Source organism: Diprion similis, chromosome 12 (genome assembly GCF_021155765.1).
Source record: "Diprion similis isolate iyDipSimi1 chromosome 12, iyDipSimi1.1, whole genome shotgun sequence".
NCBI classification, from domain to species: Eukaryota; Metazoa; Arthropoda; class Insecta; order Hymenoptera; family Diprionidae; genus Diprion; species Diprion similis.
In genome coordinates this window covers 422995-449962 of record NC_060116.1, presented here as the reverse complement: position 1 = coordinate 449962, position 26968 = coordinate 422995, and the positions used below count along the sequence as shown (strand labels likewise).

Below are 26968 nucleotides of genomic sequence, written 5' to 3'. Positions count from 1 at the left end.
AAATTCTAGTGTTTCAGCTTCTATCACAGGGGTGGATGAAGATTTAATAAAACGTTTCCATATCATACTGCAGGCTCTTTCGAGTGGTTATGAAATTGATTCAATTAGATTTCAAGATTATGCCTTACAAACAGCTCGCGACTTCGTGCGCTTGTATCATTGGTATCATATGCCAACTTCGCTGCATACAATTTTGATTCACGGTGCGGAAATACTAAATTCGGCTCTATTGCTATTCGGACAAATGTCTGAAGACGCTCAAGAGTCTTGCAATAAGTATATCAAGAAGTATAGAACAGATTTTACGAGGAAATGTTCCAGGGTAAAATCTATGGAAGACCTTTTTTCACGGCTTTTATTATCATCTGACCCGTATATATCTAGCTTGCGCAAATTACCATTCAAAAAATCAAAATCATTGTTGCCAAAAGTACTACGTTTATTAATTGCGCCAAGTCTTACAATAAGTGAGAGTAGCTCGAGCTCTTTTCCGGTTGAGTCTACTGACTGCGACTCCAGCGATTCATCTGACGAAGACTACTGAAGTTCTGAATTGCTAAGTGGATTAATTAACGAATAAATATTATAATTTCCTGATATTACCCTATATTTACTTGAAAATGTAATAGCATTCTATTTAGTGTATGAAAATCAATATAATTTAAGTATTTTCGTAATCACCATGTATTATCATAATTTTAAGATTTCTATAGCAACCCACTTTCAAGTGAATCATTGTCATTTTGGTCTAAATAAAATATTTTTCTGTACAAGTCTTTCATATTGAGTTCACTATTTTGTTTTTTCAAATTTTGACTTCAGATTCGTAATCAGCGATCCCGAAAACCCCCGAGTGCAGACTTTCACCCGAATTACATCAGTTTTTAAGTAAATTTTTGGTCGTATGACTCCGCCATTTTGTTTTTTCAAATTTTGACTTCAGATTCGTAATTAGCGACCCCGAAAACCCCCGAGCACAGACTTTCACCCATATTACATCTGTTTTGGAGTCAATTTTTGGTCGTATGGCTCCGCCATTTGGTTTTTTTCAAATTTCGACTTCAGATTCGTAATTAGCGACCCCGAAAACCCCCGGGTACAGACTTTGACCCCAATTACATCTGTTTTGGACTTTTGGCCAGAGATTTGCGATTCTGTCCCGCTGTGCGGTGTGAAATGCTCCGGACAGAGAAGTAGGTCTTTGTGTTCCTCGTGGAGCTCTATAGGATAGTCCAAGTCCACCTCCAGGATGTGACCGATCAGCGAATCATCCAACCCGGATGGGTTGTTATATCGATAGGATCATGCTCCCACTCGAACGAGTCGATTGGTAAATGTGCACTCATAGCCGCACCGTAAAGATTGTTCACATCGAAATACATTAGATACGATTCCACCTTATTCGGATCAAAATCTTTGCCCATAAATCTGTTATTGGCGCGAGCGTGTCGATTAGAACATTGCGCTACGCCACCTCGAATGCCTCTTTCAATAAATAAAGCCATTTCGGGATCATCGAAAAGTTGTGAATTCACCTTTGTGTGTTTAAGCATCGCCTCAAAAGCAAGCCCCGGCGCCGTGTAGTAGTGCAACGGATCTAAATCGTATGTTTTAAAACAGCTAGCCCGGAAATTTCGGAAAATATCAACAAGTAAAAGAACATCAGTCTTTAAATATAAATCGGAATAGGCCCCCAAAGTCTCTAAACGGAATTCTTCCCAAAAATTTTTAGCGTGCTCATAATCGGCGTCTGTGATATTCGAATTGCAGAGGTGTGAGTAGAAATGATTCTTTGCAGGTAATTGAGTTTCGTCAAGTTTCGCCCAACAATCGACGTATTCGTAAGGGAAAACGCCTTTGCGGGTCATCAAGCTGAACTGCGCGGGATTCTTGTAAAATTTACGTGTTATACGTTTATCGACATCGCCTAAATACGTAGAAAGTTCATCAATACTGCTAGCCATAAATCGAAACGAATCGATGAGTCTCAAATGCATCATCGTCCCATCAACCTGCTTCGTGAAGGATATATATTTTTCCTTATTTATGGGTAGCAGTCCAACCGCTCCGGGAAAAGTTAAAGCTAGGGATTTAATTGAAAAATGAGAATTGTAACAGGACAAATTGTGGAAAACTATCGGAATTGTATGTGACTCTCTGAAATCTAAATTACACCGATTATGTGCAGGACCGCGATATTTACCCGTGAAGTAACAATGATCGTGGCACTCTTTCTCCTCGGGAGTAAACGGCTTTTAACAAATATAACAATTTTTGCGCGCATGTGACGATCGCGTTGCACTTGGGTGAGAGACTCCATCGAAAATATATTTTTGATTCGTGACTCTACTTTAAACGATAAATCTTCAAGATGCTGTATGAACCAATCTATGCAATCGGTGCCGCGTTTACTGTGAAACTCCGATAAGGTCTCATCGTACACGCAATGTACGTAGTATGCTACACTGTGCGGGATATGCTTTTGAATTTCATATGTTTTACGGTTTTGAAATTCGTCCACAGGTTCGGATTCTAATATACATTCGAGATCAGCGTAAACAACAAACGGGACAGTGCCTTTTTTTTGAAATTCTTAAACTTTAAATTCAAATCTTCAGATCTTGGAAATTCCATGCGCATTTTATCCAACATAATACAGCCCTGCTGTTCGCGACTACAGCGCCACAGTTGGCAAAAGTATGTATGATTTAGAGGATAAGCAGTAACTCGCGATATGGCGAAGGACAAGTATGTGCGTGAATAAAGACTCTTGATTTTTTGTGAAAAATACCCGCGTACATTACTTCCCAAAACACCTGCCCATGGCGGTCGTAGGCGTGTTTAACGGCGAAGTGGCACAGGCATCTGTCACATACAAACAGCTGACCATTATAATTAGACAATTTTTTGCTAACCAATCGCGAGAGATCTTTGATCCAAGCAAAGTGAAATCTTGATGTGAATTCGCGGTTCATATCATGCTCGGCACAATTACTACTTTCAAGCATTAGAAGATGAATCGTGTCAACGTTTGCACTATGCAAATTATTACTCAAATAAATTGGTACGATGGCGCTTTTTGTGGATTTTGCATGGTGTGAAAAAGTTTCGGATTCTATTCTATATACATTGATTTGCAAATTATTTAACTTCTCAAACTTATCCACATCATGCAGTGTAGCGGGAAATTTGATACCTGTGCAGTCGAACTCTAAAATATGCCTACGATAATGATGCACCCTTTGAGCGTCTTTGTTGACTGGGTGGAGGCTGCAGCTGTGGCCCAGAGAAGACATCTTTCGTCTTCGTTTTTCACGTTGACCACCGCCTTCTTGCGCTGAATATCCTCCGGTGGCATGACGAATGTTGAGATCCCCGCGGCGAGAGGCTGGTACCGGTTGACGTTTACAGCAATATTGAGAATCTCAATCATACTCCAGCCGGAATCACACTGTTCAAAATCTTTAACCTTCACGAGCAGTTTGCTCTTTGTTTTCGCGAATCAACCGTCCATATCACTGGAGGGAAGGATCGTCACGTTGGCTGTATTGAAGCTTTTGACTTCCGCGGCGACCCCATTGTGCTTCACGTTTTAAAATTTACACGTCAGTATGATGTTGACCTTCACATTTCCCTCATCACGCTGTACCAGCTTCAATTTTTTAACGATAATCCGCTGCGCGTCACTCAGAAAGGCCTCCAAATCCGTATGGCCAAGATTGGTGACAATACCGGTGCGAATCCGGTTAGCAAAAGCACTGTTAACATCATCCCACTGTACACCCGCAGAACTGCCAATATTGCCACCCCCAGGTAGCATTCTGTCGCAAGTTCGTGATGCGACCGTCACGTGCGCGCATGCATGACCCTGCCGGCAGACAACTATCTGTCTGTTTCCGCAGTTGTAGGAAGACTTGCGAATGTTGTCTTCCGACAGGTGCCTGCCGCAGAACATGCATGATTCATGCATGTTTCGCCAGGATCGGCAGGCGACGTGTACGCGGGGGGAGGGGAGGGAGGTCGAAATGAGAATAATATATATGGCTGCATGCAGCGGTTCTGAACTTTCTGAACCGCTGCCTGCACCCACATTATCGTGGAATTTTAACAATATGAGATTTTATACGAATATTATGGGTCCAGTGTACACCAAAATTATATGAGACTTATATATAATATTATCAACATTATAATAATAATGAAACCAAAAAGTAAATATTCTTAAAACTTTTTCACTTATAACTAAAACAATCAACCGTGTGACGAGAGGTGAATCCCGCACTTATTTTGGGGGGGGGGGAGAGAGGAGGGAGACGAGAGACGGGGAAGAGAAACTGCACGTGCCGGCGTTGTGAAAAATAAAGTATATCGTGTATTTAATGTTGTATTGATCTTAAGGGCTACTTGACAAAGGGGTCGGTCCCACGTGGCGGCTGGTCACGCCCCAGCCGGTTAGCGTGTTTCTTAAATCTAAATCCTTAAAAACTAATGAATTAGTGCTAATGAACGTGTGAGTGAAAGGGGGTGGATGTGTGTGTGAGCGTGTGGATGTGTAGGGGGAATGGGGGGGCGTGTGGGTGTGGATCGGAGGGGTATGCAGGGTGTGGATGCAGTGATTGGCAGTGGCGGTGCGGAGTGTGGTTGGTGCACGGTAGAATGGATGTATTTCAGCTGACCTTTTCGTTCGTAACTGGAGCTTCCGGGCATCCGGCGTCGTACGTCGTTGGCACAAGAGTGCCTTCTCCGGCCGGCCCGGCGCGTCTTCGGGTGCGCCCGGGCCGGTTCGGCATTGTTCGGCCCCGCTCCGCGGGTTTGGGGCTTATTGTGACGTGCACGCGGGGTGCAACGTCACAACTCCCCCCTCCCCACACGGGGCGAGGCCTATAGGGTGAGCGGGAAGGGTGGTGTGGTCGTGTGGGTGTTTTTTGGTTTTGGTTTTCTTGTTGGGTTTCGTTGTTAGTGAGTGTCTGTTGCTTCTCCTTGCGCCTTTTTGTGTGTTTGTTCTGGATGTCGTTGTTGGTTGAATGTCTGTTGTTTCTCCTCATGCCTTTTCGTGTGTTTGTTCTGGATGTCGTTGTTGGTTGGATGTTTGCCGTTTCTCCTCGTGCCTTTTTGGGTGTTGTTCCGTTTGTCTGTCGTTCTGCCAATCTGTGGGAGGGGTTAAGGGATGATGAGTAGTGTGTTACTTGGTGTGTTTGTGTGTGTGTTTGATGTGTGTGTGTGTTCTTATTCTAGTTAGTTTTATTCTATAACTATTATTCTTTCTCTTAATTCTACTGTTTGCCTTAAATCTACTTGGTGTTTTCTTAAATCTAATTTGTCCTGTCTTAATCCTAATTTGTGTCGTGCTAGATCTACTAATACTTGTTTTTCTATTCTGAGTGTTCTTATTCTATTTTTACTTTGTACTTTCGATTTCTGTCTTATCACATTTTTGTTACTTTTTGTTTTGTTGTGTGTTTTCTGTTTACTTATTGTTACGTAAATGTGTACTTAAATTTTCGTGTTGGTTCCCCGGTTTGTGGCGTCGTTCTCTTCGTTTTCTGGGTTGCGTCTGCGTGTTTCCTTCGTCTGTGTTTCTTCTCTGTGTTGACTTGTTGTGTTGCGCTGCACCCGGTGTGTGGTTTGTTGCGTTTGGTGGCTGGCTTGTGTTCTCTTTCTCTCACCCCGTCTGTCGTCTCGTCTCCGGTCTGTCTTTTGGTCTGTCTACGTACTGTTCTTAACAAAGCAAAGAAAAAAAGGCGGTCCTTGTGTTGTGTGTATGGCTGTGTGTGTGTGTGTGCGGCTCTATGTGTGTGTCGTTCAAGTTTTTGTCTTATCGTTTTCCGCGTTTCCGGTCCTGTTTCTTTTTTTGTAACTGTTTCTTTTTCATTTGTCTTTTTCGTTTTGGTGTGTTTGGTCGTTTTGTCGCGTTGTCTGTGTGTGTCCTAACTTCTATTACCGTCCCTGTGTCGGAGTCCGTGTTTGTCGTCTCCGTTTCTGTGTCCCTTTCTGTGTCTGTGGTCGTAGGGTGGGCTGGGTCGTATGCGTTTGTGGTTTGTAATGTGCGTTTAGCCTGTCGTGTGTCGTGTGTCTTGATTTTTTGTGTTTTTGGGAAGGGTGGGTAGTCCCTTGTCCTTTGTCTCGTGTGTGTCATCTGTAAGGTTTTTGGTGTGGCGGCGTATCGTGTATGGTGTTGTGTTTTTGTTCCGGTGGTTTGTGTGTTTTTGGGGTTGTATTCGATGTGTAGTGGTCGTTCGTTGGTGTGTGCTGGTTGTAGTCCGTAAATCGTCATGGCTGTGTCGTCCGTTGGTCTTTGTGTTTGGTGTGTGGGTGTTTGGTGGTGTGTTCGTGTCTGTTTCACCCACGCGTCTAGTTTTTCCGCCTCTTCCAGCGCTCTTTCTACGCGGTCCCTGAGTTTTTCTGTCGGTGATGGTGTTCGTGTGCGTGTACTTGTGTTGTGTGCTATGTTTGTGTTGCGTTTCATGGTGGTGTCTGTGTCCTTACATGAGTTTTCGTGTGCGTGTAGTTTGTCTTTGCGGACCAGTCCGCCGCATTTGTTGCAGGTGGCTGCGCCGCTGGGATTTGTTTTGTGTGTGTGTTCTGTTGTTGTTTTTGTTACTTGTGTGGTGTGTGTAGGTTTGCTTGTGAGTGTTTGTGCGTATGTGCGTGTGGATGATGCGTGTGTGTTCGTGTGTGTTTGGGTGTGTTTGGCCGGGGTGGGCAGTAGTGTGCGTCGTGTGGTGGTGATGAGTGGTGTGTGTGTGGTTGCGAGTATTCGGCCGGGGTGGGTAGTAGTGTGCGTCGTGTTGTGGTGGTGGTGGGTGGTGTGTGTATGGTTGTGGGTGGTTGCGTGTATTCGGCCGGGGTGGGTAGTAGTGTACGTCGTGTTGTGGTGGTGGTGGGGGGTGTTTGTGTGTCTGCGCTGTCTATTCCGTCTGGTCCGTATCTGTGTAGGTGTGGTGGTTTTCCTGGTGTCTGTAGTAGCGGTATATGTGGTGTCTGTCGTGTTCGTCTGTCGGGGGGGTATGCCATCCGGGGGTGATTCTCACTTTCTGATGATCGCTTCTCTGATGATTGTGTGTGTTTTTGTGTAGTGTGTGTGTTTTGTAGTCGGGTGTGTGAGTGTTGTTGTTTACGGGAGCTACCTCCACCCTGTTTAGGTGTTCCCTCACTCGTTTCCCTGGTTCCGTGTGTGTGGGCATTCTCGTCTGAAATGTCCTATTTGGTTGCAGTCAAAGCATCTGTTTGCTGCTGTGTTTGTGTTCGTCTGTGATTGGATTTGTTGGTATGGTGGTCTGTTTTGTGTTTGATGGGTTGCTGGCGAGTTGTAGGTTATAGCTGGTGATATGTTTGGTGTGGGTAATAATGCCGGGCGTGTAAATGTTTGTGTGTGTGTTACAGCTCGTGGTGAAAATGCATTTGTGTTTTGGTGTGGTTCCGTGTGGTTTTGTTCGAGAAAGTTGGGTGTTTGCGACCTGATTGTTTGTTGTCTTGTGTTTTCCCACTCTACGTTTGATTCCCACATTTTTGCCATGTTTTCTAATTGGTCGAAATTCGCGAAGTCGTATGGTTTTATGTACATTTTGTATTCTATTCGCATGTTCTGGTATGCCATGTCTAGCTGTTTGTGTACTGGGTATGGGGGTATGAGTTGTGTAAATAGTGTTCTTATTGCGATGAGATATGGTGTGATTTTTTGGAATTGTCCCTGCATGTAGTTTCTTATTTTGTGTTCTAGTCTGTGTCTGTATTGCGGGTCTTGGAATGTGTATAGTAGGTCAACCTCGAAGTGCGTCCTTGTTTGCCATTTTCCGCGGTTTAGGCGGTACCAATTTTTCGCGTCTCCGTCTAGAACTGGGGTTAAATTGTCTAGTAGCTGTCTGTCCGTCATGTCGTACCCTGTCTGTAATTCCCTCAGATTTTCAATAAATTCGGATACGTTTTCGTTTGTTCGTCCCGCATATGATATTTTCCATGTTTGGATGGTTCGTATGGGTATTGTTGACTGTTGCGTGTTATTCGTGTTCGTGCGGTATGTGTTTATTGGTTGGTTATGTGTGTGGTGTGTCGTTTGTGTGTCGTCTACCCGTGGTTCGTCGAAGTCTATCAGATTTCGAATTCCTTCTAAGTTGCGGTTATTCGTGCCTATAAATGTATCCGCGCCTATCACTGGTTGTGTTAGTCTGTTTTGGGAGTGAGTGGCCCTGTGTCTGTGTTCGTGTAACGGTGTAATTCTTAGTGTTTGTGTAAGGTCAACTGGTTCGATTCGTCTCGGTTGTATCTGTGTACTGTGTAGTGATTCGCTAATTGGTTCGTTTATCGGTGCATCCATTAAACTTATTTCGTGATTCATTGTGTTTCCGTCGTCTCGAAATGGTTCGTGGACTTGCATACGCTGATAAAATGGGTGTTGTGTGTGTGTCATCTCGCCTGTGTTGTGGGTTTCGCGCGCGTCGCCGTGTATCGTACAGTTTTGGTTTCGCGCCCAGGTGTGTGTGTCTGTGTCGTCGGGTGCCGAGCCGTGCGGCATGCTGTGTCTTCTGTTTGACATTGTTTTGTTTTGGTTCTGTGTGTTAGTGTATATGTGTGATTTTAACCGATCCTTTTCAAATGTCTCGAATATTCTCGTCGTGCTTCTAGTTTGTTAGACTGATTAATTTGTGTATTGTATCGTTTCTCGTCTGGATTTTTGGGACTTAATGTGGGTGATTTACGTTGGGCGCCAATTTGTGACGAGAGGTGAATCCCGCACTTATTTTGGGGGGGGGGGGGGGGGGAGAGGAGGGAGACGAGAGACGGGGAAGAGAAACTGCACGTGCCGGCGTTGTGAAAAATAAAGTATATCGTGTATTTAATGTTGTATTGATCTTAAGGGCTACTTGACAAAGGGGTCGGTCCCACGTGGCGGCTGGTCACGCCCCAGCCGGTTAGCGTGTTTCTTAAATCTAAATCCTTAAAAACTAATGAATTAGTGCTAATGAACGTGTGAGTGAAAGGGGGTGGATGTGTGTGTGAGCGTGTGGATGTGTAGGGGGAATGGGGGGGCGTGTGGGTGTGGATCGGAGGGGTATGCAGGGTGTGGATGCAGTGATTGGCAGTGGCGGTGCGGAGTGTGGTTGGTGCACGGTAGAATGGATGTATTTCAGCTGACCTTTTCGTTCGTAACTGGAGCTTCCGGGCATCCGGCGTCGTACGTCGTTGGCACAAGAGTGCCTTCTCCGGCCGGCCCGGCGCGTCTTCGGGTGCGCCCGGGCCGGTTCGGCATTGTTCGGCCCCGCTCCGCGGGTTTGGGGCTTATTGTGACGTGCACGCGGGGTGCAACGTCACAACCGATACCGAAAACACGATAAATTACAACCATTATATATATATGCTACCAGGTGTGTATATATATATATATATACACTTGGTAGCATATGTATTCAAATATATGAAGTTGACTACAATAATAATAAGCAAACAATTAACGAAAAGTAATGTCTCAAAATTCTCACTTCAACAGTTAACCTATATCCTCAGTCAACGGTTAACCGATCGCGATATCGAAAATAATCGCGGTAAACTACAATCATAGATATAACATATACCATATTATACATACATCATATACATATATGTATACAATGAAGTTGACTACAATTGTTAGGACTGAATATATATCAATATTATAACAATGAGCAAATAAACGAAAACTAAATGTTCTCGAAACTTTTTCACTTAAAACACTTAACCGATACCTAAAATAATCCCAATAAACTAAAATCCCAGATATATCATATACCTTAGGGGGGTCATTTAGGCCTCTACATCAACTGCAACACATGCCTCTAAGCTCCGAAAGTTTTAAATGTAAAATACACGTAGTTTCTATAGCCAGTTATTTCGTTTAATATCACATTGGTATAAATTAAGGCAGCGATTTGAACCTTGGCAGAGTTGTTGCTTATACATAATGATAGAAACCCTGAAAATTTGAAAACTTTATCATAATTTTATAATACACGTCTTTTCATGTATAAACTTAATAAGGGAACAACATTTATGAAATGTTGAGGTTTGTCCTATTACTATAAATAACAACTTTGACAAGTTTCAAATCGGTCCCTTAATGTATACCAAAATCATTCAAAATGAAACAACTGGTTATAGAAACATGTATTTTACATTCAAAACTTTCGAAGCTTAGTGGCCATGTGTTCCAGTTGACGTAGAGGCTTGAAACTTCAATTTTTTTTTTTTTTTGAATATTTGAAAGATTATCAGATTAAATGGAAAATGGCTCGAAATGAATTTTAGTTTCCAGAGTGTTCATTTTGATTGCCACCATCTGCATAATGTTCCTCCATTTCAGCTATATACCTTCGCCTGCGACCTGTGCGAATTTCGTGTTCAGTAGGTCGATTACCATCTCGGTATCTTTGTTTTGCAGCTCGAATAGCCTTCTGCATAAGTCTTGCAAATTCCATCCGATCCGGCACTCGGGGTACGTGACCACACGAAAGTAAGGCATCTGGATAATGAATAATTGATATAATTTTGCTCTTGGAATTCTTCGATTGTAGTTAGAGGAAACCCTTCTGGCTTGTTGTATGTGTACACCCGTTCTGCGTTTTGTTCCATTCTAATCACTTCTCTGTAAAGGTAATTCTTTGTTCAACAGTTTGTCGTGCAAACAGTCATAATTAAAAAATCAGCCTAATTCAGATCTGATGTTATTTTATCGCTAAGATTTTTCATACTGTCTTTTGATATCATATACAGACCAGATTGATTACTGTACAAGCAAAATAGATTACCGCACGACCGTTTCGAAATACTCAAAGCGTCCCCCTATTCGATCATCCACAGAGATCATGTCATTACGGTTGTCCGCGCGGATCTGCTTTCTTAACGCGTCTAAGCGTTGGTTTTGGCGTTCCTCGAAGGTTTCAAGGAGGCCTCGCAAATTTTCAGTTGTCCTTTGGATGATTACTTCATAGAAGTGCTCCAAAGATATAGCTGGGTTATTGGCTGGCTTGGGTAATGGTTGATGGCTGACGAAATCCTTTTTTTCAGTCGTATCTGGGAGTTTGAAATTTCAAAATGTAGCTTCATCACATACACCTAGATACATTTTTCAAAAAGGTATTATCATAATGGACTGGATAGTTTCAACAAGAATAACTTTTAGATTATTCTGAAAAGAAGGAATTTTGGATAGTTGATGAGGGCTGTGATACGTACGTGATCCGATCACTGGCTGGAGATTTTTTGAAGTTTCGCTTGTAGTCGATGCTACAGCATTATGATTACGTTGATCTTCAACGCGATTCATGTGTTTGGTGGATATCCTTATCACGTCACTAAACGTTAATGAATTACTGAAATGAGATTGTGAACTTGGGATGATGTCAGGGTCATTTGAATCTTCAGCGAAATCCCACTGTTGTGAGTTCTCTTCATTCAGTTGGTCTTGCATCGTTTGTATGCGTTCTTCCACTGTCAGACGCTTCTTGAGTATATTTGTTGTTGCAAATGATTCATCATTCGACGATGCTGTAGTACAGTACCGGGATGGCTTTTGGATGGCGCGCCCATGACTATTTACTGTTTTGGAAGTCCTCTTCATTGCCCTGTATATCCAAAGAAAAATGCAATTTCTGTGGACAAACAACATTCACGAACAGATTTCTGTTGACACATATGTTCATAAAAATGGGAATAGTAGTTGAAATCAAACTAGGAACAAAAGAGTTAAAAAGAAGGGAAATATGAAATTGTAAAAAAGGCAAAAAAAAAAAAACACATTGATACGGAAGTTAAAAAATGTAAAAAAATGTGCAAGTCTCAATCAATTTAATCATGCAACATGGTCATGACGATAAACTCGTCCTTGTTTGCCTCTGTCATATAACCAGACCAACTTGGCATACGATAGCATTTTGTTGTTACTTCTGAAATAGCGACTGATTCGAAATTATTTGTAACATTAGAGCATCTGTAAGCCCCTACAGAGGACGATGATATACCAAGATCATAGAAATTTTGTTTGTCACTAAACTTTCTGATTATTAGAATCTGTTGACCACTCACAGATAATATATTACAGACCTCACAAATCGACCCGTCCCTAAGAATAAAAGTGTTATTTCCATCGTTAATATTAATCAATAGTTTACGTGATTTCAACTTCCGAAATTGCCCGGTGTTTGGATCATAATTTGCTGGAGGAGGTCCTGCATCATGTCTACCTGACAATTTGGGTTCAACTTTATGAGATACTTTTTTATTAGATGTTACGTAACGATCACGTTCCATAAGTCGACGAGCAAACTGTTGTAGAGGCCTATGCTGGTGCCTCACATACTTTTGGAAGATAGACATGTTGTTTTCATACGGAAAAGCTGAAATTGAATCTAAAGTGCCAAAACTTTTGTAATCATCAACAAGATGCAGAAGACCATGAATGTTATAGCTTAGAAATGCTGAGCCATACAAATCTTCAGCAGATGAGACAAACAACTTCAAAGCCTGCTCTGCGAATCGAACACTGCGAGGTAAAGCGGACGGAGTTGAAAGAATACGAATGGCTGTATGGAAAAGTAAGAAATGAAGGTAGTATTCATTTTCAATTACACCATACAATACTACAGGACCAGTGTATAAGAGGAACTGTCGGAACTCAGTTGCCTTGTAGTGTTTGAATTCTGAAATAGGGCAAGGCCGACGAGAGAACTCTCTAGGGCAAAAATTTTCGATTTCTTTCAAACGTGAGGATATTATACTTATTTGCATGGCTGACCACTTGGCGGCACGACAGAACTTGCCGTCAACCCCGGCTTCGATAACTTTTTTCAGTGCTCCTAAAAATGCAAGGTGCATAGACTCAAATGGTACACATGATACCCTAGGTATTCGGAGGAGAGTGAGTGGGCTACCTCCCGCTTTGTGGTGATCCTCGTCAACTTCCTGCTCATATTCTGCGTCGGTTCGCGAACGGTGTTCAACACCTCGAAAAATCATTGTTCTGCCTTCAAACCTCAAACCTTCAACTGTACATTTCGAGCATGCTTTTGAAGACATATGCCCCTTGTGATTTAATATGAAAGCTCTAGCACGAGCATCAGCTACGAAGCATCTAAATTTTATTTCAATCAGTCGATTTTGGAAGGGGATACCACCATTTGTGAATAGCTCTCTCACTTCATCTGTGAAAACCTTGAAGAAGGTGTTCGGGTCTTTTGGCTTGCCCTTTCCCCTGTATACACCTGCTACAAGTACCGCAGAATTGGGAATGTTGACTATACGAAACTGGATTGGCCAATATTGAATCGAACCATATTTGTCAGAAGCCGCTCCGTCCGTACTAACGTCAATTTCTAAGACCTGAGGAATGACACATGTTTGCTTAGACAGCTCTTTTAAAATTCCAACGACGAATCCCACATGCCAATACTTTCCAGGTTCGACATCAATTAACTCAACCCGGCGATTACAAGTTCCAATTAATGTTCTTGTGTCTTTTGGTAAAAAAGTCGAACAGTTGTGGGTTCTAAGTACTGAAAGTATTGAGTTCCCTTGAACATTAGTGATGTTGTTTTCAATGAAACAATTTGCTAAATGTTCTTGCAAACTTGCATCTCTTGGTATAATGTTATTTCGCTCATTGATTGACCCAACATCGCTAATGTTCTCAGATCCAAAATCTGAAAACCTAGATATCTCAGCAAAATTGTTTTCTACTTCGTGAGTTGGAATATTAAATGCAACTGCGTTTTGACCTACGGGAAAGGCACTATTATTTTGTTTATCGTATATCAGTTCACTTTCAGAAATAGAAGAAGAAATCAATTCGTTAGAACTGTTAGTATTAGTGATTACGTCAAGAGGGATATGAGGTTTGGTTGTGGTACGCTTTAATATTTCACGTCCATAATTTACTCGATTACGCTTTTGCCGATGTGTGAGCTCAATAAAAGCCTTTCGTTTAAGCTTGGTCATCATTAAAGTAGTCAATAATCTGGAAGATTATATAAAATAATATGTGGAAAAAGAAATTCAAATTACGCGGATGATATGAAGGAATTCGATATAATATAAGACTATTGATAGATTATTGATAATACGGTAGAAAATTTCCGTAAATCACAAATCGAAATAAATACATACATTCTCGTAAAGCGTTGAATATCGTAAGAACAATGTAACCTAAAAGCTTGCCAATATTGGTAAAATCAGGATATAAGTACCAAAATGGATATATGAAAGCAATCGAATCTCTACAACCGCATCTGATTTGACGAAATATAACTTCAAAACTGTACTCACCGCATAAAATAATATGAGACAATAGATGTAAGTTGGTTTATATGCCTCAGGAAGTGAAAACGTGCACTCAGTCGCGTGCTTCCCGCCGTTTGCTGCCAAGTATACCACAGTAATACCACAGATATAATTCGCATGGGCCCTGCGACTCGTATAGGACGACCGATTCCTTATTTAGTACATTGAAGCAGCTCGGGGCGGCGCTGCGGACGTGCCTCCTCCTGCACCGTTCGCCCCCCTGGCCTACAAGTGCGGCGGTCACCTACACATCGTCACGTGTCCACCGGTGAGCCCCGTGAAATCGCCGTTGTGCAAATTACACTTGAGCAGTGCTGATCGCGTGAGAATTCCTGATATGTTGGACTGTATCGAATCTGTGTGAATTTTGAGTGATGGAAAATTGTTGTTTGATCAGTTAATTCGGCCGTTTACCTATTACCTACTCTTACGTAAGTACAATGCACCAAACGCCGGTTGAAATTTGAGGTTATGTAATGTTTGTATCAAATTGTCCGACAAACTACTTTTTGATTCCAGGAAAATGCCTCCTGCGAAGGATGTGTCTGTAGGAAATGCTGAGCCCAACCAACTTTTACCATCGAGGGAGCTTGTATATAATTATATTGTATTTAGTTGATAACTATTGCGTAACTCGTATAATTTTTTCATTTGTTTTCAGTGTATAATAGTTTTATTTGTACCTTTCATCTAATATTACTTGCACATAGTTGATACCTATTACGTTGATTGTATATTTTTAGTTCTAATTTAATCTTCAATTGATGCGGATATATACTTTCTTTTTAGACTATAAACTGACTGGGGTTTTCGCATTTCGCTTTTTCCCTTTTTTCAATTCAATTATACTCCAATGACAATAAATTATGTATCTAAGAATTTCCAGTGATTGATTACATTCATTCAAAGTGTTAAAGAATAGAAGTGGTGTAGTCAGTTTGTCCTGAAAAAGAGTCAAACTGATCATGCCACTTGTATTATCAACCCATCCATCATAAATCAACTGAAATACGTTGAAGCAACGATTTGAAAGCCCGCCATTCGCGGTTTAGTACATTGAAGCAGCTCGGGGTGGCGCGCGAGTTTTGCAACAGCTACTTACACGGGAGTCGCAAGTCTCCTATAAGTGGTCTGTGCGCATATCTGCGTATGCGCAATGAATATTAAACGACGCTACACGTGCAAGTTTCGGTTTAGGCTGCAGCACAACATCTTGCGTAGAATTACAGCAATCGTGTCGTCACTATACTGTAGCGAGTGACATCCGACAGACCCGTATGGTTCATCTGCAAGATCACCTTTTCTGCAGAAACATGCACCAACCTTGCATAATTCTGCCGCAAAGTGCCGCCGAACACGGTCTTGCATGACCGGATGCTACATGAAATGCTACCTGGGCCTATCACCAAGCCGTGCTGCCGCTGTTGCTGTTGGATCTTTGCTACCCAGGATTGTATGAGGGAGATCTTATGTTGAATTTGCTGTTTCGCCCCCACACTCATTCTCGGCTGTTGTAGATGTCTTGCAAAACCTTCATATTTGCCCCTCCAATACCGATCCAATGATTGAAGACATCGTGACTTCCTTCTCCGGAAGTTTGCTCGCGCAGCAAATTGTACGCCTCCCCCATCTGCTTGACGAGTCCCATGTATGCTTCGGCGGCCATGACTTTAACGTTGGGGACGATGATATTCTGAACTTTCAACTTTCACGTGTTGTGTAAGACTGACGAGTCTGCTATGGATGTGCTGTCCTTATGCTGAAGGATCGTGAGGGAGGGAGGGTGGAGGGGCGGTCTCCGCGTTCTGCACCAGCTGCAGCCTCCAAGTTAAAAATTGTAGTCAACCGCGCTGAGCCTGCACACGCCCATCCCTCCCCTATCAGTGAAAAAAACGTTGAAGATACCCAGTGGGAGAATCGGCTGGCGAAAAGCGGCTTCGAGCGGCAAAGAGATGAATTCTGATCCCTAGACTCTTGACCAGGTGATTTATGTTTATGGAATCTGACGAAAAGGACTGGAGAAAAGTCACATGTGCAACCTATCTAGTAAGGAAAAATCACTTGAGGAAAGGCGGGCAGTGCAGATCCATGCTACAAAGTTTCACGATGATTGAGGGGAAAACCTTCCGAGAAGAGTCTTTCGGGTAAAGTGTCTTGAGAAATTTTTTCAGGCCACACATCTCGTGATAATGATGATGATTTTATGGATTATTTCGGGGAGTAAAATCATGTATTACAAAAAATTACACAATTATTTATCATATATTTTCACACAAATGAAATTCCTAATATTTACATTCATTTCACAAAAACGGATGAAAGTTATTAAGATACGTGTATAATTGTAATGAATTCTATAATAATCTTATTACATATAACATTTTAATTCTATGTATGCGCTAGGATGTAATTGCAATCAGTTATATTTTTTCTAAATATGTAAATAATTTTATTGAATACTGCATTTTAATTATATGTATCAGTGAGGATGAATTGTTGTAAATTCTATTGGTATTTTCAAACATATTGCCTACATTTTTAGGCAGACGATTGCATACCAAACAGTCTTTAACTAGAGGGTTTGGACCATCCACTATATCGCCATCAGGTCCGGGTATATAATGCAGGGTACATCTGCGGCAACTGTAGATACTGGCATCCATTTTCATATTCTCAGGCAGCTTATCCCACGCATCATTGATGAAATTTGATGCGAACGTGTAGACGAATTCTTTCAGCAAAAAAGCGATATCCTCAGAGCTAATTGCTCTTAAACCAGCCAATTGCTTGTGCAGGTGGAGTGATTTCTCGAGAGAGCCGGTACACTCCTTCAAATACCAACTTCTCAGCCGCTGCACGTTCTCAAAGGCACAGTTGTATCCCGGGATGTATTCAGGGTTGTCATCATACCAAATCGACCCTTCTTCCGCGTATTTCCAAATATCGTCGATGGGAAGTATCCGTGGTTTAGGTCGTGCAAGGGTGCCACTTCCATATATTTCAATTTTTCCAGTGTAGGGGGTTCGATGTGCAAATCTTCCATATTAATAACCAGCGTTGTGCCACCGAGGATCTCCGTTAACCATGCTTTCTTCTCCACTTCTCTGACGTACACGTAACACGCATTTCTCGCAATTTTTCTCGGAATTTTCGGTACTTCACCGTGAGATTTGTTGCCGGCATTCCATGGTATCCCGTGATGATTGCGCGTTAACCAGGCGTTAGTAGCTCTATATTCGATTGTTAGGCTGGTCAAATCACCGGGTGGTTTAATGAGGATGTGCTCCAAACCCGAACCGTTTATGTAGATGGCTGCGACTTCTTTGGGCACAAGCTGGTTGCCTTGACCTATGAAACATTGCACGTCAGGGATCATCTCCATGTTGCAGAGGGATGCTAAGCTCGATTTTTCTCAAATATCTGTAGAAGACTGACTATTCGTTCCCAGCACACCAGCTTTTATCCCCTTGAATTTGATGGAAGTGGAGGGGATAATGTAAATTATCTATGGCACGTAACTGCACGAAACTTCAAACTTGTTGAACTCTCCCTCGAAGTATTTCTATAGACTGTAAACTGTAGACGACTTGCCCCAGCCATATCACTCATTTCGGTCAGCTGATTCGAATCTTCTTGCAGAACTTTTGCGATTCTTGGTGGTAGGAAGACGTTGTATTCCCCCTCAATCTCGGCGAGAACACGTACCCCGAATTTCATTTTGACCAGTCGTAGTCCGGTGACGTTATACACCTCTCCAATTTCGAGTTCCGACATCTTGGTCGGCAGATTCTCCAGGCGGCTGGCGTGGTTTATTTTTCCCAAATCTATAGCGTTTTCGATGAGAGTTTCTTTTTTCACAAGTACGAACAGTTCACTACGAGAAGACGATGAGAAAAGAGTGACTATCGAAATGAATCGGTATTTTATATACCATCCATCCCCACCACGATTCTCCCATCAAACAATACTCGACCTGCATTATGTTTATGCACCGCCCCCCGCTCTCCATCGTCCCGTAACCGACATCTGGCATTTTTTAATAATTTTTTAAGAATCTTTTATGTGTGACAGATTTATTTCAACAGCTGCATCCGGCATTTATGATAAAATTTAGTATGTACAAATTTATTTACATTACCACCCACTGCATTCATTATCGGCATGAGCTGAAAGGCTGCATTTCCAGGAATTTTTCTCAAGTGGTCTAGCGTTATCTAACTTAGAGCTTTCCGCCGTCGAACAAGACCCGACAGGATTTTGCCCCCCTCCCCTTCACCCCTCCAGCGGACCGTGTATTCGTATCACACGATATGCCGAACGAAGGAACGCAAAATTTCAGCAAGTGGCCTCATAAAATTGGCAATATCAAGGCGAGACCAGAATTTAAGCAAACAATAGGGACCTACCTACGGTGCGGGAAAATTTTAGAAATTCGGTGTGATATGGAATGATTTTTCTGTATTTAATAGATATACACCCTTGAAACTTTTCAGGTGATAAGAATTTATCTTTGAAAATTCGTATCTCCTAAACCATTTGTGATAGCTATAAACAGTATAGGACATTTTTTATACAAAATTAGCTGTACTTTACGAAAAAAAATAGTGGCATAGAAAAATCTGTCAAACTCGAAACTTTGGATTTTTCAAAGTGTATCTCCTTCAACGATTTTCAATATTTTTTGGTAAAATTTGGTGTATAGACACTGTTTACTGTTCCAAATAATCGATCGTTTCAGTTTCATGATATCTTGTTTCGGGTTATACCGGGACCATCTCTAGAAACTATACAGCAACTGCGCATGCGCGAGTTTAAATCCGCCGTCCGTGCAGTCTGGCCACCCCGAATTTCAGCTGTCAACCTTTGTTTTTGTCGGCCATGTAGTTCATACGCTATTTTGAGGTTAGAGTGTCAAATAATCGAGGTAGTGACTCGCAAAGGCTTGGGAAGTATTTGTCATTGCGCCAGAAAGTTGATTCTTGAAAGAACGGTCGGAATTTAATGCTAATGCTCTTTTACAATTCGTCTTAATCGAGTGAAACAAGAAATCTGTTTAAATGTTTGGTGCTTGGAAGAAACAAAGCAGGTAAGTAGGGACAATTTATTCAATCATTTTCATTACTTCATACATTAAGAATAAAAATGACATTTTTTTCTATCAACAGACAATGCAGTAAGAATAATTGCATCTCTGCTATTCGCTGATATCTGCTCCCCCTATTCAATTCATGACACATGCAAACATTATCACTTCTTTTGTTGGTTGTTGGAAGAAGTTGTGGGTCTTACAGTTTCTTTTAATTTCATATCGCGTGCAACATATCTTTTAATCAACTTTGTCACTCTCTGGTAATTTCAGAAGGTAACATTAGATTTGATGATTCTTGATTGTTCAAGAAATTGGAATATCTTACCGTTAATAACACAACTGTGAATCTCTTTTTCTAGAATTTAGTTCAACAAAATTGTTGTTACGACTACAGAAAATTACCCAATAATTATTCGAGTTCATTTTGTGAATTTTCAGCAATGTTCGATTAAATAAATGAAAGGAACCTAATACTAAAATCAAAATATTTCATTTACTGGAATAATTTCTGAATTTCATGTTGGTGCAGTTCGAAACAAAGAAAATCTATTCCGAAGAGTAAAACTGAGGAACATTCTGTGACCCAATTTGAAAATAGACATTTTCAAAATGTACCTCAGTATCACAATTACCTTTCAGGATAACCATGTTTTAAAGAAATGTTCAGATCAATAATATGAAGATATTAACTTATCAAATTCAAGATTCTAGCCCTTGTTCCTTTGAAACAAATGAATACCTAATTTTGAACGAAGTTCATGAAAACATTTTCTCAAATAATCTCCTACTTGCTGTTATTTAAGAACAATAGACTCAAACCTAAATCCAATAAAGTATCTTCTTCATAGTGCTCGGAACATCATCCGGTAACATGAATATGCGGAAGGAATTCCTATGTCGCTGAAACCGTTATAAAATTCCTTGTTTTCAACTTGTGCCACTAGATAACTTTTGCGTTGCGAGTTCCATTTCCAATCTCAGGATGAGATTTTTTTGTTTCGGACAGTGTTAATATGGGATGCAGAAGTAATTGTAATAAATGTAGATTCACAAACTTTCAGTCTAAGTGAAGGACCATGGTAAGAGTGTAAAATTGAATCTGGTTTCAAGCTATCGAGAAGTTACCGGATAACTCCCTGATAGAGATTCATAATAAAAAAGTTAGCCAGCAAGTAAATCCTACTGTAGACCAAGTGATCATTTGTAACGTGTACTAGTAAGTGAATGCATTCTGTAGACGTTGCTGGAGTTGAACGAGACTGAAGCATGGATGATAGCTGCAACTAGCTAGTCAGATGATACCGTCAATTAATATTGGCTTCAAAGATATTTTCTACTGAAGTTATCCAACATTGTTAGATTGAGATTGGTTCAATTTACCTATCAAAACTCATTCGTAGAATCTGATTCAAGACTTGAAACACTATTCATCTGAATTGAATACCAAGAGAGTAAGAAATAAAATATCAAAACTAAAAAGAATAAAATTTGAAAAGAAATGCGAGCTAATAATACCGCTTGGATTACAATGGTGCACGGAATGATTCCTCGGCAAAATTAATTAGTAGCAACTGTTGAAAAACAAACTTATTACTATTGGCTCGATCAATCTAAAATGATCGAATATTTAGAAATCATGATCTGTGGCGTGTCGTGCTCTTTAGTTTTGTCTGAACTGATGTTCAGAAGGTGGCGACGACCTGAAGAAATTCCCTTGGGTATCTGTTGCCTGATGAAACAACGGAACAATCAGGGTCGATGGTTGGAATGGTGGCACCAATCGAGAAATCAGGGTCCTTGCCATCAACGTTTGGACCATTAGGTAAGGTATGATTTTCCTCCCATTAACCACACTTGAAACTTTGAGCCTACCAAAAAAGACGAATTTTATCATTAAATACACGTGAAAATATTGTCATATGCAAAGATCACAGAATCAGAAATTTACTTACACGCTTCGATGCCTGACAACTTTAGTCCCACTTCGATGATGGATTGTTTCCTATCTGAAAATATTAGAAGGTATCATGATCAGTTAGGAGCTTCTAATATTTTTGGACACAACTGATTTGTAAAAAATTGCATGAAAAATGAACGTTATTGTAACTCATTGCCATGTGACATCAACTGACTCCACGTTCGAAAATTACAATCACGAGTTACCGATCGTTGGATATCGTTTCAGGTGATGCGTTTGTAAGTTCCATTTATTGACTTTGAATTGTTAATTTTTCTTATAGTCCATATTTTCCCGAAATCAACAAAATTCATCGAATCGCGAATGTCACATCATGCTCGCGAGGTTATCAAAATTTGTTTATCCGAACCGCTGAACACGCGGTAATTAAACGTCGCCGTTCTCATCGCGGAACCATTTCCATGTTTTCCCACGTAATGATAAGGAAGGATATCGATTTCTTAAACTGAAAGTCAGAAACAGATCACCACGTGGTATTTAGCCAGACAATAGTACGTATCATAATTCTGTGCATACTGAAAAACACCCGCGAGGGCGCGAAAATCACGCAGCTACCACAATCTGATTGGATGAGACCAACGTCGCGACCGATATCAGCCAATCAAATCATCTATCTGTAAAGTTTCCCAACTTCTCCACCCGCGAATATAAACTCTCCCGCGCGCGTAAACTGGCCACTTTGCAAAAAGATTGCACGTGGTGAACCTCGTGTTTGATAAGTATCGTAATCCTTTTGTGAAGTTTTTTACAGGTTGAAAATGCCTAATTACAAGTTTTCTGTTCAAGAAAAAGTGGAGCTGGTGAAGCATCACCATCAAGGACTGACGTACCGGGAAAATAGAGATCATTTCGCGGCTGCCCACCCGGATCGACCGATACCGTCCATCGCGACAATCAGGAACATGGTCCTGAAGTTTGAGCAAACTGGGAGTGTCGACGAGAGGACGAAGAAAGTGGTCCAGCCAAACCGGCAACTAAGTTGGGATACCAAGCTGGACATCTGCTTGACCATCGAAGAGGATCCCTTCAAGCCAACCAGCCATGTTGCACAGGAGCTTGAGATTTCCAAGGCGTCGGTCAGAAGAGTGCTGCGTGAAGCTAAGTACAAATCGTACAAGTTTCAAGTACATCACGAACTCTTGGTTGGTGATGGCGATAATCGTCTTCGCTTCAGCCAAGAGATGATGGAACGTCTGAATGCAGATGAGGGCTTGTTGAGTCGCATTTGTTTCTCCGATGAAAGTACGGTGATACTTCTCGGAAAACCCAACAGGCAGAACACCAGAGCCTGGTGCCGAAGCAACCCTCGTCTGTTCATTCAGGCCGGCACGCAGTACCCGTTGAAGCTCAACGTCTGGCTCGGCGCCATTGGTAATCGGCTGATCGGGCCATTTTTCATCGATGGGAACCTCAACGGTGAAAAGTATCTTCGGTTACTTAGGGACCACATCGTACCAGCTCTTAGGCTGATTGAAGAAATCGTGAGTGTACCTTATCGTGTGAGGGGGGCCTTTTTATTAGCAGACTCCCTGTGATTTTGAAATAAATACTTGTTATGCTTACTAAAAGTAACGTGTCTTTTTCTGTATTTTAGGGCGAACCTGTTTGGTTTCAGCAGGATGGAGCCCCGGCTCACTTTACACGAGCCGTCCGGGATTACCTCGACCAAGAGTTCCCTGGACGTTGGATCGGTAGAGGAAGCCCGGAGGTGGAATGGCCAGCTCGTTCCCCTGATCTCGCCCCTCTGGACTATGGCTTGTGGGGCCATTTGAAAAATGTTCTCTATGCACAAGGTAGAATTGAAGGCCTTGCAGCACTGCAAGCCAGAATTTTGGACATTCTGCAGAACCTGTCGCCAGATGTTATATCGAACACAACAAATGCATTTTACGATCGGCTCGGTTACTGCGCTGCAGCTGCTGGAGGGCATTTTGAGCATTTATTGAAAGGGAACCAGTGGCCAGATGATCATGGGTGATCAGTAGGGAAGTTGAGATTGGTCTCCTTGAGTTGTAGGACGATTGTCCGGTAAGTTATCGTTTTGTTTACTTTTTCCTTCAATAATACGAGTTAGACTGTAAAATTGACTGCTGTTCTTTTTCTGTTTTTGGATGTCTGGTCAACCCTTCTTTGTTAACTGAACATCGACTGTGGTACATTGGAGTTGCGTAAACTTTGTCAACTATTCAACGGAGTCAGCGAGGATTTTTTTAGGGTATTGCATCAGGTACGTCTACTGTGACTTGCTACTTTTTGTACTCCTAAGCTTTGTGTTCAAGATACCCAATTTTTTTTTATTTCTCGTTACTGATTTTATTTATTTATTTCATGTTTATCGGTACGGATTACTGGCTTCGGGACCACTGCACTGTAACAAATCTACTCCGGAGGCACCTTCTACTGAGATTCAACGATCCATTTATTTTTATCACGGAAGTGAAGATTGGTCTCCTTGAGCTATGGGATGATTGTCCTGTACGTTATTGCGTTGTTTCCTAATTTTTCTTTAGTAACATGAGTTACACTGTGAAATTAACTGTTGTCCTTTTTATCTTTTCGTACTTGGATGTCTGGTGAACTCTTCTTTGTTAACGGAACATCGACTGTTGTACAATGGACTTGCATAAACTTTGTCAACTATTCAACGGAGTCTTTGAGGGTTTTTGAGGGTATTAGGACATTTGTCAAGTACGTTTGCTGTGATCGCTAACTTTTTGTGCTCCTAAACTTTGTGTTTACAATCAATAATTAATTTTTATTCCTTGTTACTGATTTAATTACTCATTTCATGTTCATCGGCACTGATAACTGGTTTCTGGAGTACTGCACTGTAAGAAATCTACTCCGGAGCTACCTTCTACTGGGTTTCAACAATGTACTTATTATTAATTTTATGTGAATAAAGAATCTTTTTGAGATAAACAATATTTTCACTTACCTGCCTCAGTTTGTCTAGACTCCCACTCGTTGATGACGTTTCACATTTTATTTCAGATTTCTTCAATAAATAACTAACCCAATTTCTGCAGCTTTTGATATTTGTTTCTCCATTCGAGCCTTTATTATGTCGATTGAATATCTTCGAATATCGACGACGGTATTGTTGAATGACACTATTCTTAGACAATTCTCGCGAAATAGGAATAAATATTAACATAACCTCAATCCGCTACTTTAGGCGCGAGAGATTCACAGCCTTGTCATATTTTTTGTATGTTGGTCCCCTTGGTTTGCTGACGAAAATTACGCCGCGGGGCAATTTCGCTGACCAATGAGATTGAATTATTTGGCGCATGCGCAGTTGCTGTTTAGTTTCTAGAGATGGTCTCGGTATATATAAAATCGGCCAGGGACAAATGATTTTTTCTCACCGTGAGCTTTAGGCATGTTTTTTGGAACACAAAACAGTATTCAGAAAAAATTACCAGTCATCTGCGATCTGTAGTTCTGGTAGCTACTTTAGTCGATAGAACCCCCCCCCCCCCCCCCCACAGCCCCTTAACGGAAGGTTTTGAAAAAAATATTAGTTTTAATTTTTTCTCATCATGTTCTACGACTTTGAAAAAAAAGAACAAATTCCGGAGTGTAAAGGGGTATAGAAGACATTTGCCGACAAAATTTTGCGGTGGACACTTTTGAATAACACGATAAAAAAAATTATTGTAGTTTTATTTCTGTTTTTAAAAATCGGCATTCCACTTGAGATTCATGATGAAAATGTTTTTTCATCCCATTTACCTCGAAGAATTGGGAAAAAAATCACTATTCAATAGTTTGAATTTTACTATTCAAAAAAAATAAGGTCGATAAAAGATTTTGTTTCAAAAATTTCAAAAACCGTTCGAGATAATGAGCTAAAAATTTAGTTGAATATTTTCATTTGATGTCAACTCGATCCCCCAAGTGCAAATCAAAAAAGCCGCGGGGGCAGATTTCCCATACAAACCTGGCTATACCCTTAAGCTAGAATGAATCCCCTTCAAATCCATAATCTAATGGAAATTTCGAAACGTCGCGTCAATTCATGAACGCAAGAACTATGTTATAATTCCCATCGTAATAAGCTGCAATCTTTGCACCACGGTGAAGAGGCCAATTTTATATCGATACGTGCAGGCGCTAAATAAACTTTTTTCCAATCGATAATAATTATAGCTTCAAATGTTATGCTGAGTATGTCAGAAAGCTTTTCTTCTCCCTTGATTCCTAGGAGGAGACCATAAGAATTCTGTTTCTAGTAATGTCTCGTGTATGAATTGCTATTTCCGACATTTGAAAATCTCATTCTTTCATACACTCTTCACAACGCTAATACTTTATATACTCAAACACATAACAGGCTCGTTTATTATGCGCAGGTCAGGGACGAATGGCAGAAAGCAGCTATACTTCCGGAGGAAAAGATAAGTTTACCTGAAAACGCTGCCTGCGCCTATGGCATTTCCTGATCTTCCCTGCGGACTTTGATACCAGCAATCATCAACTGGGCTAGATCAACCGGCATTCATCACATCGCCAAAATTGTCGGACTGCAATCATGAGCACAAGAAATTCTTCATTCATTACCTGAACTGATTTTGAGCGATATGAAGACAGTTACGAATGTGTACGAAATAATTGTGAATAAAATCGACAATGCCAGACTTTAATGAACATTACGGCAGTTTCATAATCACGTCATTTGAAAAAATACATTACTGAGTAAGATTAAGTATACTGTACAGAAAGCTTTACTGGAAACTCAACGTAAAATCCGTGTCTAGTGGTTGATATGTTTCAGATTCGCCCAATTGAAATTCAGAATTCGTGAAAATTTTTTCTGATATTGCGAATCCACATTGTACTAAAAATTAAACAACTATTCAGTTGAACCATGTGATAAATTGTCGTGAGCTTTTATGTGGTCGACATCTCAATAATTGATTTAGTATTTTGAAGTCAAATGCAAACAATAAGATGAGATATATAGTATCCACCTATATGCTAACACAAACATAATACACACAAACAACTATGTAATGCGTCTTATATTGAGAATGTAGATCTGTAATTATTACTGTTCGCATTGTTCTTTACGGTCAAACTTATGGTTTGATAAGGCATCGCTGGCATATTTATTTTCATGTTAAAAATAGTTGGCAGAATGAGAATCTGTTTCACATAGAGCAATACTCGATAAACACGTCACAGAAGTACACACATCTCTGCGTGCGACTACATGTCCATGCAAAGTTGTGGCTGGTGCTGTTACTGTTCACATAAATAGTCGTGTTTAACATTTTTTTCGTATTTATGGGCTTAGATACGTTAAAATGGAGACCCTTGGTACAGGAAACGTATGTATTTTGTGGTATGAAAAACTCAGTATTGATGAGGTACGATTATTTACTAATTAACGTATTCACGAATAGTTCACAATCATCATAACCCTACACATACCTCTTGAAAAATGTTCTATATGCGAATAGAGCTCGAAAAAAATGTGTAAAACCTGGTTTCAATTGTACTTCATGAAACCGTATTCAACTTTATACATAAACTGGTATTCAAGAACACAAATTCTACTCACCTCTCAAATTACTAGATATGTATGCACT

The 26968-nt window shown here is 40.9% G+C and overlaps 1 protein-coding gene across 1 annotated transcript in view; it reads left to right on the top strand.

Annotated features, from left to right (window-relative positions):
• Positions 1-26095, top strand: part of LOC124413421 (dipeptidase 1-like) — a 1027592-nt gene extending 1001497 nt beyond the window's left edge. The window contains exon 12 of the mRNA XM_046893982.1: positions 25730-26095. Within this exon, the coding sequence (XP_046749938.1) occupies positions 25730-25819 (90 nt within the window). The 3' untranslated portion in view covers positions 25820-26095. The remainder of the gene's footprint in view (positions 1-25729) is intronic.
• The last annotated feature ends 873 nt before the right edge of the window (positions 26096-26968 follow it).